This window comes from Stegostoma tigrinum, chromosome 12 (genome assembly GCF_030684315.1).
Source record: "Stegostoma tigrinum isolate sSteTig4 chromosome 12, sSteTig4.hap1, whole genome shotgun sequence".
In the NCBI taxonomy this organism is placed as follows: domain Eukaryota; kingdom Metazoa; phylum Chordata; class Chondrichthyes; order Orectolobiformes; family Stegostomatidae; genus Stegostoma; species Stegostoma tigrinum.
This window is the reverse complement of record NC_081365.1, coordinates 61,961,655-61,973,938: the sequence shown is the minus strand read 5'-3', so window position 1 is coordinate 61,973,938 and position 12,284 is coordinate 61,961,655. Positions and strand designations below refer to the sequence as shown.

At 41.8% G+C, this 12,284-nt stretch overlaps 1 protein-coding gene across 5 annotated transcripts in view; it reads left to right on the top strand.

Moving 5' to 3' along the window:
• zdhhc23b (zinc finger DHHC-type palmitoyltransferase 23b) overlaps positions 1-12,284 on the top strand; it is a 58,307-nt gene that overhangs the window by 22,976 nt on the left and 23,047 nt on the right. For 4 of the 5 annotated variants that reach the window (XM_048540273.2, XM_048540270.2, XM_048540269.2 and 1 more), the window contains exons 3-4: positions 72-770; positions 2,335-2,502. In XM_048540273.2, coding sequence (XP_048396230.1) covers positions 72-770; positions 2,335-2,502 — 867 coding nt within the window. The remainder of the gene's footprint in view (positions 1-71; positions 771-2,334; positions 2,503-12,284) is intronic. The other variant, XM_048540272.2, reaches the window with a different exon arrangement.

Below are 12,284 nucleotides of genomic sequence, written 5' to 3'. Positions count from 1 at the left end.
CTGCTGATGTTTGTTTGTTTTTTTTTAATGCCTGATATAAAAAGTAACACAGCAATTGCTTGAATTTTCAGGTGCTTGAAGGGTAAATCTGTCAGCCCACAGACCATCGAACGAATAACAGACACGATTTCTGATCGTTTGCGGATTCCATGGTTATTAGGTACTGGTGCCAAGAAGATCGATATCACAATACTTCCGCCTCTTGTTTTCCTTCCAGTCTTCCTTCATGTCGCGGCTCTTCACATTGTCTTAGCTTTCATAATTTTGACATCCTTACCAATTCTAGTGCTTTGGTACTATTACATCACTCACCAGAATAAAGGGCGCACTTTATTTTTTCTTAGCCTTGGCCTCTTTTCTCTGGGCTACATGTACTATTTATTTGTAACTGAAGTAATGCCCAAAGGAAATGTCAACTTTGCACACTTAATTGTGCTCACTAGTGGTTTGGTATTAACACTAGTGTGCTTAGCACAAGTCAAGAAAGATCCAGGCTACCTCAGAACAGACAACACAACCACTCAAATTAAAGATGGTGAGACAAAATACACTTCTTCATACAGTTTGAACGGTACACACCAAGTTCAGCAGAAGGGCCAGGATATTCCCCCAATATTGAATCTATCTGGCCACAATGGAAAGCTGCAGTTGGGACACCAAGAATTGAACAAGAACTGGTGTGCAGTATGCAAGATTATAAGACCACCTCGTTCAGGACATTGTCGAATCTGTGCATCCTGTGTACAAAGGCTGGACCATCATTGTGTTTGGTAAGTTTGGTGTTGCTTAGTTATAGTAATTATCAGCTATTCTCAGACTGCCTCAAAGTGAAAGGACTGTGATATGAAATAGCAATGACCATCAACAAGGAGCAAAGGCCATGAAAAGCTTGGAACAGTGTCATTGAGGGGTTATTATCTTAGGAAACACAGGAAAGAAAATTTTTTTTGAAGAAAGGTTTCTGAAGAATTTTGCCTTTAACAGCTTTTCAGACTAGAATTTTGCTGCAGAGTAAGACCAATTCTCAGTAATAAACTGGCTGTGCTTGCAAAATACAGTTGATTTAGTTTCAAAACTATCTAGATCTTAGACTGAAATGTTTTATATGGGAGAACTCTGTGCAGGACTTTCAATGCCAATTTATTTTACAGATTTTATTTATAGGACTTTTCTTGCTTTTATATAATCTACTGATGCTTTTTATTATAGTTACCTCCTCTCAATTACTTATTTTTTGGTTTTGCTACCTTTATTGATGCCTATCTGCTGCTTCCTATTTTAGCTGGAATGATTGCATAGAGGAAAGATTGTAATTTCTACAATAATCCACCCCCTCTGATCCAAATTATCCTTTACCCCGTATCACTTTTATCTCTTCTAAAGTGCTTAACTGTATCTGATTGTTTCACACTATTCACAGATTTAATCTTGATTCTTCTCATCTGCAGAAGCCCTGAAGTCAGATATTCTCTTTTTGGTTTGATTGAAATTGTAATTTCTCACACTACATCTTGGGCTAAGTTCACAATAGCTCTGTGTATTCTCTCCACACTGTTAAACACTTACGCACGCTAGGTTGTCAATTCTAAGTTCTTGGTTGAAGGCTCACCAAAATTGTTTTGTTTATCTTGTGCTGCCTTGACTCTCTGTATGTAACCCCTGAAAATGTTTGAGACTGTTACTCAATCTCTCGATAAAAGTACTTCATAGACTCCCTACAATGTGGAAACAGGCCATTCAGCCCAACAAGTCCACAGCAGCGCTCCAAAGAGCTTCCCATAACCCTGTATTTATCATGGGCACTTTGGGCAATTTAGCATAGCCAATCCACCTAACCTGCACATCTTTGGACTGTGAGAGGAAACTGGAGCACCCGGAGGAAACCCACGCAGACACAGGAAGAACATGCAAACTCCACACAGACAGTCGCCCAAGGCTGGAATTGAACCTGGGTCTCTGGCGCTGTGAGGCAGCAGTGCTAGCCATTGAGCCACCGTGCCGCCCTAAGTACATTTTATGCAAGTGTGATTGGGGTGAAAAAGTGATGTGCATGGAATTATAATTCAAACTATTTCAGGTTGCTGTCTTAATTCATTAATTCCTTCTATATTGTTAATTATTATTTGGTTAGCTTATGTGCAGTGTTTATGAAATGCTAGAATACTTGGGTCTAAAGAGATGGTTTGCTCAGTGTCTCTGGGTTGGATGCAGATTATTTTCACTAACACTTACAACTAATCTCTTTAATTATAGGACACATTTTTATGAAAACTCTTAGGTTGCATGATGTTTTATTCAAATCATTTTTATTAATTTGTTTTGTTCTGTTTGCAGGATTAACAGCTGTGTAGGTGAATCTAATCACCGTGCATTTATTCTGACCCTCTTTGTTTTCCTCCTCACCTCAATATATGGAATCAGTTTGACTTTGGACACTATATGCCGAGGGAGAAGTATTTTCACAGCTTTATTCTATTGTCCTGGAGTCTACCATGACTACAGGTAAGAAAAGGACAGCACTGCTACAGCTCAGCTTAAGGTTTGATTAACCCAACTAATTTGGATGCAATTTCAACTTTTTCTGTTATTTGTCAGTAAAAGTATGGTTGTAAACACTGCTCCACTTTAACCACCTCACAAGAATCATAACATCAGAAGGTGGGTCCGTGTAAGCATGCTCCTCCAACCCATTTAGTTTCACCTATGCAGAATACCAGTCCGCCTGTTCCACCAATAAGGGAGCTAGTTTTTTGCCCAAATTAATAAGATGTTTTGGCCTCAGCACTATACGTGCAATTTGTTCAGGTTGTTCTGTCAATTTTCCTTTTGTGTTAATCATCTTCTGTGTGAGATAATACTTAATGGATTCTTCCGAAACAACACGTCCATTGTGACTTTGAAGCTGTTCCATCTTTGTTTGTTGCACTGTCATATTCAAAAGTATTTGTTGTTTGTTTTAAGCCATTGAATGTTTATATATTTCCACATAGTGGAAACGTTTTTCATCTCAACACATTTTTCTTTTTAAAAAAAAAACCTGACCAGTCTTACTTTTTTCTATCCACTTGTGGCACTTGGTGCCACTGCCTGGCCAGCAATTGTTGCCCCGGAGAAGGTGGTGGTGAACTGCCTTGAACTGCTTCAGTCTATGTGACCAACAATGCCCTGTGGAAGAGATTTCCAGGATTTTGACCCAGCGACCGTGAAAGAAAGGTGATATAAGAGGATGGTGAGTGGCTTGGAGGGGAAATTGCAGCTGGTGGTGATCCCATTGATCTGCTGCTTTTGTCCTTGAAAATGGAAGTGATCATGCATTTGGAAGGTGCTGCCTAAGGATCCTTTGGTGAATTTCTGCATCACATTTTGTAGATAGCAGCAACAACAGCAGCAGTGTGTGCTGAGCGGCAATAGTGGAGGGAGGCAGCTTTGTCCTGGTTGGTGTCAAGCTTCTTGAGTTGTTGGAGCTGCAGTCATCCAGACAAATGGGTTGTATTCCATCATACTCCTGACTTGTGCCTTGTAGATGATGGACAAGTTCTGGGGAGTCGGGAGATGAGTTACTCACCACAGTTATTCTGAGCTTCTGATCTGCTCTCGTACCCACTGTATTTGATAGTGAGCCCAGTGGTGTTTCCGCTCATTGATAACACCCAGGATGTTGATATAGTCGGGGAGTCAGTGATGGTAACACCATTGAATGGCAAGGGCTGGTGGTGAGATTGTCCCTTATTGGAGATGGTCATTGCCTGGCATTTGTATTGTGTGAATATTTCTTGCCTGTGTCAGCCCAAGCCTGGATATTGTCCAGATCTTGCTGCATTTGAACATGGACTGCTTACACATTTGTGGAGCCACTAAGTCTTCCTCTTGGCCCACCCCATGGCATGGGATTAATCTTAAAAATGCTTCTGTTGCATTGCTGCTGGCATCTGAATATTTCCCTTGTACTGAAGCAACCTGCATTGTACACAATGCAATTATACTCAACACAACCTAAGCAACCTCCGTGTGAATTCTTCAGATTTGAATTCAGTGAGTATGGGAACCTATTCTGCTATTCTCTTTTCAATGCTTATTGTCCCACATTGTATAGATAAGGCAAGTGAGATGTTTGTCAATACTGTGATACATCTGCCAGCTTTGCACTCTTGGAGAAAATTTGCCTCTTTGCTATTTCCAGTATGCAGTACCTTGCAGTTGGTCACATTGAATTTCACTTGCTTCTGATTAGCCCAAGTTCAAATCCTCAAATGGCCGAGATTCTAGTTGCTTGCCACTTCAACACCATCTCATTTCCTGGCCAATATCTCTGTCTTGTCAAAAACAGAAGTTGCTGGAAAAACTCAGCAGATCTGGCAGCATCTGTGAAGGATAAAAACACAGTTAACGCCTCGGGTCCAGTGACCCTTGAAGGGTTAGCATCTGCCAGACCTGCTGAGCATTTCCAGCAACTTTGTTCTTGTTCCTGATTTACAGCGACCGCATTTCTTTTGGTTTTTATCTCTGTCTTAACCTTGCTGTAGTGCAGCTCAGCGCAAGCTGGAAGAACAACACCTTATTTTTGCTTGGGAACTCCACAACCTTCTGGACTCAATATCGAATTCAACAATTTTAGGGCTTGAGGTACCCTCTCTCATGTCCTTACCCCAACCCCCTCACACCAGGCCTTTTTATCACATTATTTGCAATTACGTATACACTTTGTTAGCCACTAATTGTGTATTCATTCAGAAATTCATCCTCCGAGGCTGATCATTATCCACTCCTTCTGACTGTGCATCTCTCTCACTCGCGCTCGCTCTCTCTTGCTGGGCTCTATCTCTATCTATCGTTAACCCCTTACCACCTCCTCCCAACCTACGATTTGCGTAAAAAAACAACTGTTTCCTAGCTACCATCAGTTTTGGAGAAGGATCACCGGACGAAACGTTAACTCTGATTTCTCACTACAGATGCTGCCAGACCTGAGCTTTTCCAGCAGTTTCTGTTTTTGTTTCAAATCCTGTTAGCCTTTGTTTGATAGAGTTTGCTTGGATCCATTCGCAAATATAGCCATCTTGGGCGTAGAAATGTACGTAAATCAACCAGGGAAAATACTTCAAACAAATAATTTAAATCCATAAGCTGAAGTACAGCCATGAGATAGTTTAATAAATGTTGATAACTGGAGAGCTTGCAGCCCCTGTATGGGATGAAATGTTTTTCTACTGAGAAGACAACATGGGAAGCTGAGTGACTCCTGCTATTGGTGCTTTCCGCAATAGAGAGAGATCGATCAGCCATCTCATCATGCTGTCAATAGTGAGAAACTCTGAAGGCTCAATGTTGCATGAGTGAGTGAGCAGCTGACGTATGCTGGGATGTTCCTCGGTTCAAAGCTGCATTAACTGATTTCCCTATGGTTAATATCTTTGTTTCTAAGCAAGTTGTTCATCTTGGGACTGCTGCCACTGTCGGGATAACACAGTGTGGAGCTGGATGAACACAGCAGGCCAGGCAGCATCAGAGGAACAAGAAAGCTGACGTTTCGGGCCTGGAAGAAGGGTCCACACCTGAAATGGAGCCTTCCTGCTCCTCTGATGCTGCCTGGCCTGCTGTGTTCATCCAGCTCTACACCTTGTTATCTCTGACTCCAGCATTGACAGTTCCCACTATCCCCGTCACTGTAAGGTCTCGTTTAAAGCAGAACGTGTGGGAGCGTGCAAATCCTCATCAGTTGGATTTCTTTCAACAAATAATATTTTGGGATACAGCAGAAGAGTGAATTTAGATGTGTGCTTCCCAAAGTTCACCTGAATTGGGGCTTTCTTCATCCATGCCCTATAGCTGTAAATTTACTTGGTAAGAGATTGATTGTCATAATTGGTGAACGATATCTTTGTGCCTTGCAGCTTTAAGATTTTTGAAAATATTGAATGTAGTATTTATTAGTAATGTATATGTCAGCCCATGAAAAATACTTTCAGGACAATTTTAAATCCCACACTGGTCAAAGTACAAAAATATAGTTTAATAATTGTTTTGTGTACGATGATGATTGGAGAGTTCGGAAACCTTCAGCCCAGTCCCTCTGGGATGAGATGTTTTTCTGCCAGATTTTTATCACCTTGCAGCTGCTATCTTCCTGGATGAGGGACCAGGGTTCCTGCTGCTGGTAGTTATTCAAGCCCCCCCCCCCCCCCCCCAAACCATCAGAAACCACAGCAGAGAATGGAGATTGGGAGTATCATTGACAGCATTGGGCTTCACTCTTGAGACCTAAATCCAAATAATCCATCTTGGGTATTTTTCTTGCTAGTATCCTAGACGTGCCAACATCCTTGGATCTGTATTTCAATTAGGAATACAGAAGAATAGGAGGATGAAAGAAAGTGAATGGCAAAAATAGCACTAAAAAAGACTTTCTTTTCCCAGTTATAGATGTGGATTGCATCAAAGTAAACTCATTTGTTGTCATCTTTATTCTTAATATTTCTGTATTGTCCAGCATTAGCTCATTTGAGTATTTACTTGTGGTATTGGTCACTTCTTTATACTAAATGTCTTGGGGAGAAGTTTTGAACTCATTGTTAAGGTCCCTGACTTGACTGTCAAACTTATACCTTGGTCTGGCTAGAGACAAGTAACTTTTTGTTTAAGTTTTGGTTAAATTTTTGATCCCAGGTAGTTAAGGAAATAAAACTATATAATTCCACAGATTTGAACAAGCAGAGTGATTTCATTTTGCAAAGTTAGTCTTACCGTTCTATCTAATTGTTTACTTATAACTTGTACTGTAATTTCTAGAATTAACAGGAGGTAAACAGAGCTAATAGACAAACTGTGGTGGAATGCTTCACAACACACAGCTGGCAAATGTGATCAACAGAATCTGTGGATTTCTCAGCCATTTCCCCAGTCGTTACTGACACAAGGGTCATCAAATCTTACTGCAATGCTTTCTCCCTGACAGAGGATTCTGAGCCTTCACATTTTGACTACTTAGCTTCAGAATTCCTGCAAAGGCTTCTCTGACTGAACTCAATGCTGGTCATCCAAGGAATTCAATCTCTTCCTCTGAGATTGTTCTCCACTGGCACTCTAGCACTTATGCATGGGCTTAATTGCTGCTCTTTTGTAGACAGCTGGCTTCACTAACATCATCAGACACTATTTCTGTCACCTACAGCAAGATGCCACCACCAGACACATTCCCCTTCCCTCCTTTGTCCACCTTCTGCAGGGACCGTTCCCTCTGGGACACCCTGGTCCACACTTCCATCGCCCCCAACACCTCCCCACAGGCCTACGGCACCTTCCCCTGTAACCGGCGAAGGTGTAACACCTGCCCATTTACCTCCTCCCTCCCCAGTATCCCAGGGCCCAAACATACCTTCCAGGTGAAGCAACACTTCACCTGCACTTCCAAGAATCTAGTCTACTGCATTTGCTGCTTACAATGTGGTCTTCTCTACACTGGGGAAACGAAGCATAGAATTGGCAACCACTTCACAGAACATCTACGTCCTGCTCGCAAAAAAGACCCTGAGCTACCTGTCGCATGCCACTTCAATGCACCACCCTGTTCCCTGGCCAACATCTCTGTCTCTGGCTTGCTGCAGTGTTCCAGTGAAGCCCAGTGCAAGCTGAGCAACAACACCTCATTTTCCGTTTGGGGATCCTACAGCCCTCTGGACTCAGTATTGAGTTCAATAATTTTAGGGCCTAACCCCTCCCATGCCCCAGCCCTCTACCCCACACACCAGGCCTGGTTACCACATAGCCTGCCATTACACACCCACTGTTCCTAGTCACTAACAGTCCCCATCAACAACTGCTCACCCTCCCAGCCTGATCGTTAGCAACTCCTTTGTCTGTCCAACTGTCTTTCTCGATCTTCGGGCTGTATCCTATCGTTTACTCCCTACCCCGCCAACTTTAACTCTGTTTTCTCCTTCACAGGTGCTGCCAGACCTGCTGAGCTTTTCCAGCAACTTTGTTTTAGTTCCTGATTTACAGCATCCGCAGTTCCTTTGGTTTTTTTTTTATAGCCAGCTTCACTGAGCTGGCACTGCCCAAGGGGTTTCTGCACCTTCAATATTCCTTTTCTGCGCCGACCAGATAATGCTTTTCTGATTAATTTACTGAACTGTCAGCTACACTGAACAATTTCTCCTGTCCCTGAGTCTGCCAAAGCGGCTGTCTGAAGCAATTTCTTTGCTTTAGCATTTTGCAAGCTCCAAACTTCAACCCTTTTCCCAGCAAATATGCCATCGGATAAATTGAAACCTGAGAACTTTATGAAGCTCTGCCATCTCCATGACACAATATTCTGCACCATATTCTCTCACTAGGTATTAATGAATGTTTTTAAGCTAATTTATCTTAAATAGCTCTACTTGCACTGCCGTTACAACAAGCTTTGATTATACAGTATAAGCTGTTAGCTGTTTTTATAGCTCCACATTTTCTATTCTGATTTTACTAAAAGTGTTTAACATCCTAAACTCATTTTTCTAGGTATGTTGTCAACCCCTTAACCCCAACTTTATAATTACTTTGCCTTCTTAGCCTTTAACCTTTTTGAAACAACATGAACTAACCATTTTTATTGTACAGGACCTTAAGGTGCTATATTTACATTTTATTCCTTTTTCAACTATTAAACTTTAATTCCTTAAATTAAGAAATTATATACTGTAGCATGTGAACTATGGAGTAGATAGTCACAACATTGCCAATGTAGATGATGCCAGTGCTGGGGTTGGGACAGTACAAACAAAGGGGCCTAAGGGTGCAGGTGCATAGTTCCTTAAAGTAGAGTTGCAGGTAGACAGGGTGGTGAAGAAGGCGATTGGCACACTTGCCTTTATTGGTGTATTGAGTACAGGAGTTGGGATGTCATGGTGTGGCTGTACAGGACATTGGTTAGGCCAGTTTTGGAATACTGCATTCAATTCTGCTCTCCCTGCTACAGGAAAGGTGATGTTAAACTTGCTAGGATACAGAAAAGATTTACAAGGATGTTGCTGGGTGCAGTGATCGGAACCAGGTTGAGCTCATTGACTGAGATCATTGGCCCTGGTTTGTAACCCCAGAACAATCCAGAAAGCCCTGGCTGACCAATGTAACCAGGAGAGGAGAATCTCAGCGCAACTAACTCCGAGCTGGCTGGCCACAGCCAGTGTACTATGCACAAGTAAATAAAGGGTGGCTTGGTGACGGGATGCTGGCTTCTCTGGAGTTATTTCACTAGGATTGGAGAGCTTGAGTTTTAGAGAGATATTATTTAGATTATTTTCCCTGAAGCATCTGAGGCTGAGGTGTGACTTTGTAGAGGTTTATGAAATTATGAAGGGCATAGATAGGGTGAATAACCAAGGTCTTTTTCCCAGGGTAGGGGGTTCGAAAACTAGAGGACATAGGTTTAAGGTGAGAGTTGAAGGATTTAAAAGGGACCCGAGAGGCAACCTTTCACGCAGAGGGTGTATGGAATGAGCTGCCAGTGCACGTGGTGGAGATAGGTACAATTACAACATTTTAAAGGCATCTGGATGGGTATGTGAATAGGAAAGGTTTAGACGGATATAGGTCAAATGCTGACAAATGGGACTAAATCAGTTGAGGACATCTGGTCTGTATGGACCGAAGGATCTGTTTCCATTCTGTGCTTCTCTACACTAAGTTATCCACTTGATTTCATATTCCTCCTTTCTGCATGTCATTCTTATCTCTGTTGAGATTGTTAAGTGGTGGTAAATTACTGACCATTTTCTATGGTGGATTCCAGTTAAGAGTTCAGTTTGCACAAGGCTATTACAACCCAAAGATTGATTTTAAAATCAATGTTGAAGATGGGTGGGGGGGTGCAGGACTGGATAGCTGCTTTCCAGAGGGGAACAATCAGTATTTAAACTGCCCAGTGCTAACCAGTGCCTCCTGGCATTAACATTAAAATACAAAGAGATAAAATTGCTTTGTTCTCATGTTATCACATGAATAACACACATTCTGAGACACTATCTTCATGACTGAAGCAGCATCACTGCCAACAGGCTTATCATTGCTTACTAGAAGAACAAGAACCTGCATCACTAATTTTAGTATCTGATCAATTGTTATTGACATGTAGCCTGGACTTAAACTGTGGATTGTTCCAGCTTCATAAGTATGAAAAGAATTTGGAAATGTTTCTCGCATCACTACCTTTTTTTTAATTTCGTGTAGAGTTCTGAAAGGTTTCTATTTTAATACAGAAGTGTTTGTAATCAGATAGACCATGAGATCATCAGCTGCTTACCACTTCAGTGTAAGTAGACTGAAAATATAATTATATATAATCAAGCTTGCTATCCTAGATAAACTGGCACAGTTCTCCCGAAATAAAAACTCTAAATATAGGTCTGTGGTTGGGAAAAGGGGAAAAAAAAATGGAAGTGGAGTGGGATTTGAAAGTGCGGAGGTTTGTCGCAACCTGTCAGGTATATTCCATCACTTAAGGCATGCCCTTGAAATACCAGTACATACATTTTGCAGTCTTGGAGAATTTGGATACTCATAACTGGAGCTTCACAACAAGCGTAGAAGCACGTCACTGGAATGCTTGGTTTCTGGTACAATCCCCATTAATTACGCATCAAATGTGTTTAATTTTTATTATTCATTCACGGGATGAAGGCGTTGCAGGCTAAGCCTGTATTTATTGCCCATCACAGAAGGCACTTGAGAGTCAACCACATTGCTATAAGCCCAGAGTCACTTGTGGGCTAGATGAGGGAAGGATAGCTCTTGCCTTTCCTAAAGGACATTGGTGAAGCAAATGGGGTTTTTCTGTCAATCAGCAATGGGTTCATGGTCATCGTCACACTGTCAATTTCAGATTTTCATTGAATTCAAATTCCACCATATGCCATGGTGGGGTTCGAGTCTGGGTCCCCAGAACATTACTTGGATCTCTGCATTAACAGTCCAGTGATACCACTTGGCCACCATGTCCCCATAATTTCTGTCCAGGTAAAACCCTTAATGTCCTCCAGTTGCACATAATTAAGAGATGCTCACAACCTAGGGTGTAGTTGCGTTAAGAAGTGTATGTTTTGTAATGTTTAATTCTATAAGTAAGTGTTAGGCCGAGTTAAGATTGGCTGTAGTTTTATCCTTTGCTGATTTTCAAAGTGACTACAAAGTGTATTAAGCACTCTTTCTATTTTGGGCAGAAAATGCTATTTTCAATGGTTAGGTTCTCATCTTTTAGATTTCTTTTCCTCTTTGAGTTCTCAGTCACTCACTCATACAGAGCAATTCTGGCTGGCTTGCCTCTGAGAACACCCCTTATCCTCTGTTTCCCGTTTATTGCAATCCCCATTCTGAATGTTCTGTGTAGGACAAATGCCTGAGCTCCTCTCAAACACGAGCACTGCACAGGTCAGGCAATGTACTGGTATATGGACTGGAATACCCCCCTCACTGAAATATTTGTTCTGTATGCTCAGAAGTATTTGTAGTGTTTTCCTTTAAACCATTCAATGTGATTCAGTGGCAAATAATGTTAAAACCATCTGTAAACGATGGGCTCTGTACTACTTGCATTTAATAGCAAACCCTGGGCACTTCGCCACAAAGCATAATTAAATAATTGATGAGATGATCTGTTTTAGATTGTAGTTGAGGAATAAATCTTGCCCTGCACACCTAAAAAGTATCCCTTTAGTAAATCAAGTGGATATTTAAGCAGAAGTTGATTTAACATCTCATCTGAAAGTCAGGGCCTCTGATGCCCCGTTAGTACTGTACTGAAGTGCCATCATGGATTATGTGTTCAGGGCTCTGGACTGTGATTTGAGCCCATGGCCTTCTGTCTTGAGGACAAGAGTGTTATCACTGAGCCAAGTCTAATTCCCAACAGAAAGAAATTGTCAAAACGTCAGTACACATTGTCTCCAGTGCAAGTAATATTAATGCGCAATGTGCATGAAATGCCTGACGGGCCTGAATATGAGCAGTGATGGAGTTAGGCTGTTGAAGACCTCTGTTGTCTTCCTAGAGGTATAAAGATGTTAATTAACAAGTCTTCACCAGATTTGGGATTTATTGCAGTTGAAACGCATTGGCTAGGAAAGCTGATATTTCATTTTGTATTCCGCTTGGGAACCCTGCAGCCCAATGGCATCAATGTGGAATTCGCAAGCTTGAACATCTCCCCTCCCCCGACCGCATCCCAAAACCAGCCCAGCTCATACCCGACTCCCTAATCTGTCCTTCCTCCCACCTATCCCCTCCTCCCACATCAAGCCCCACCCCCAGCT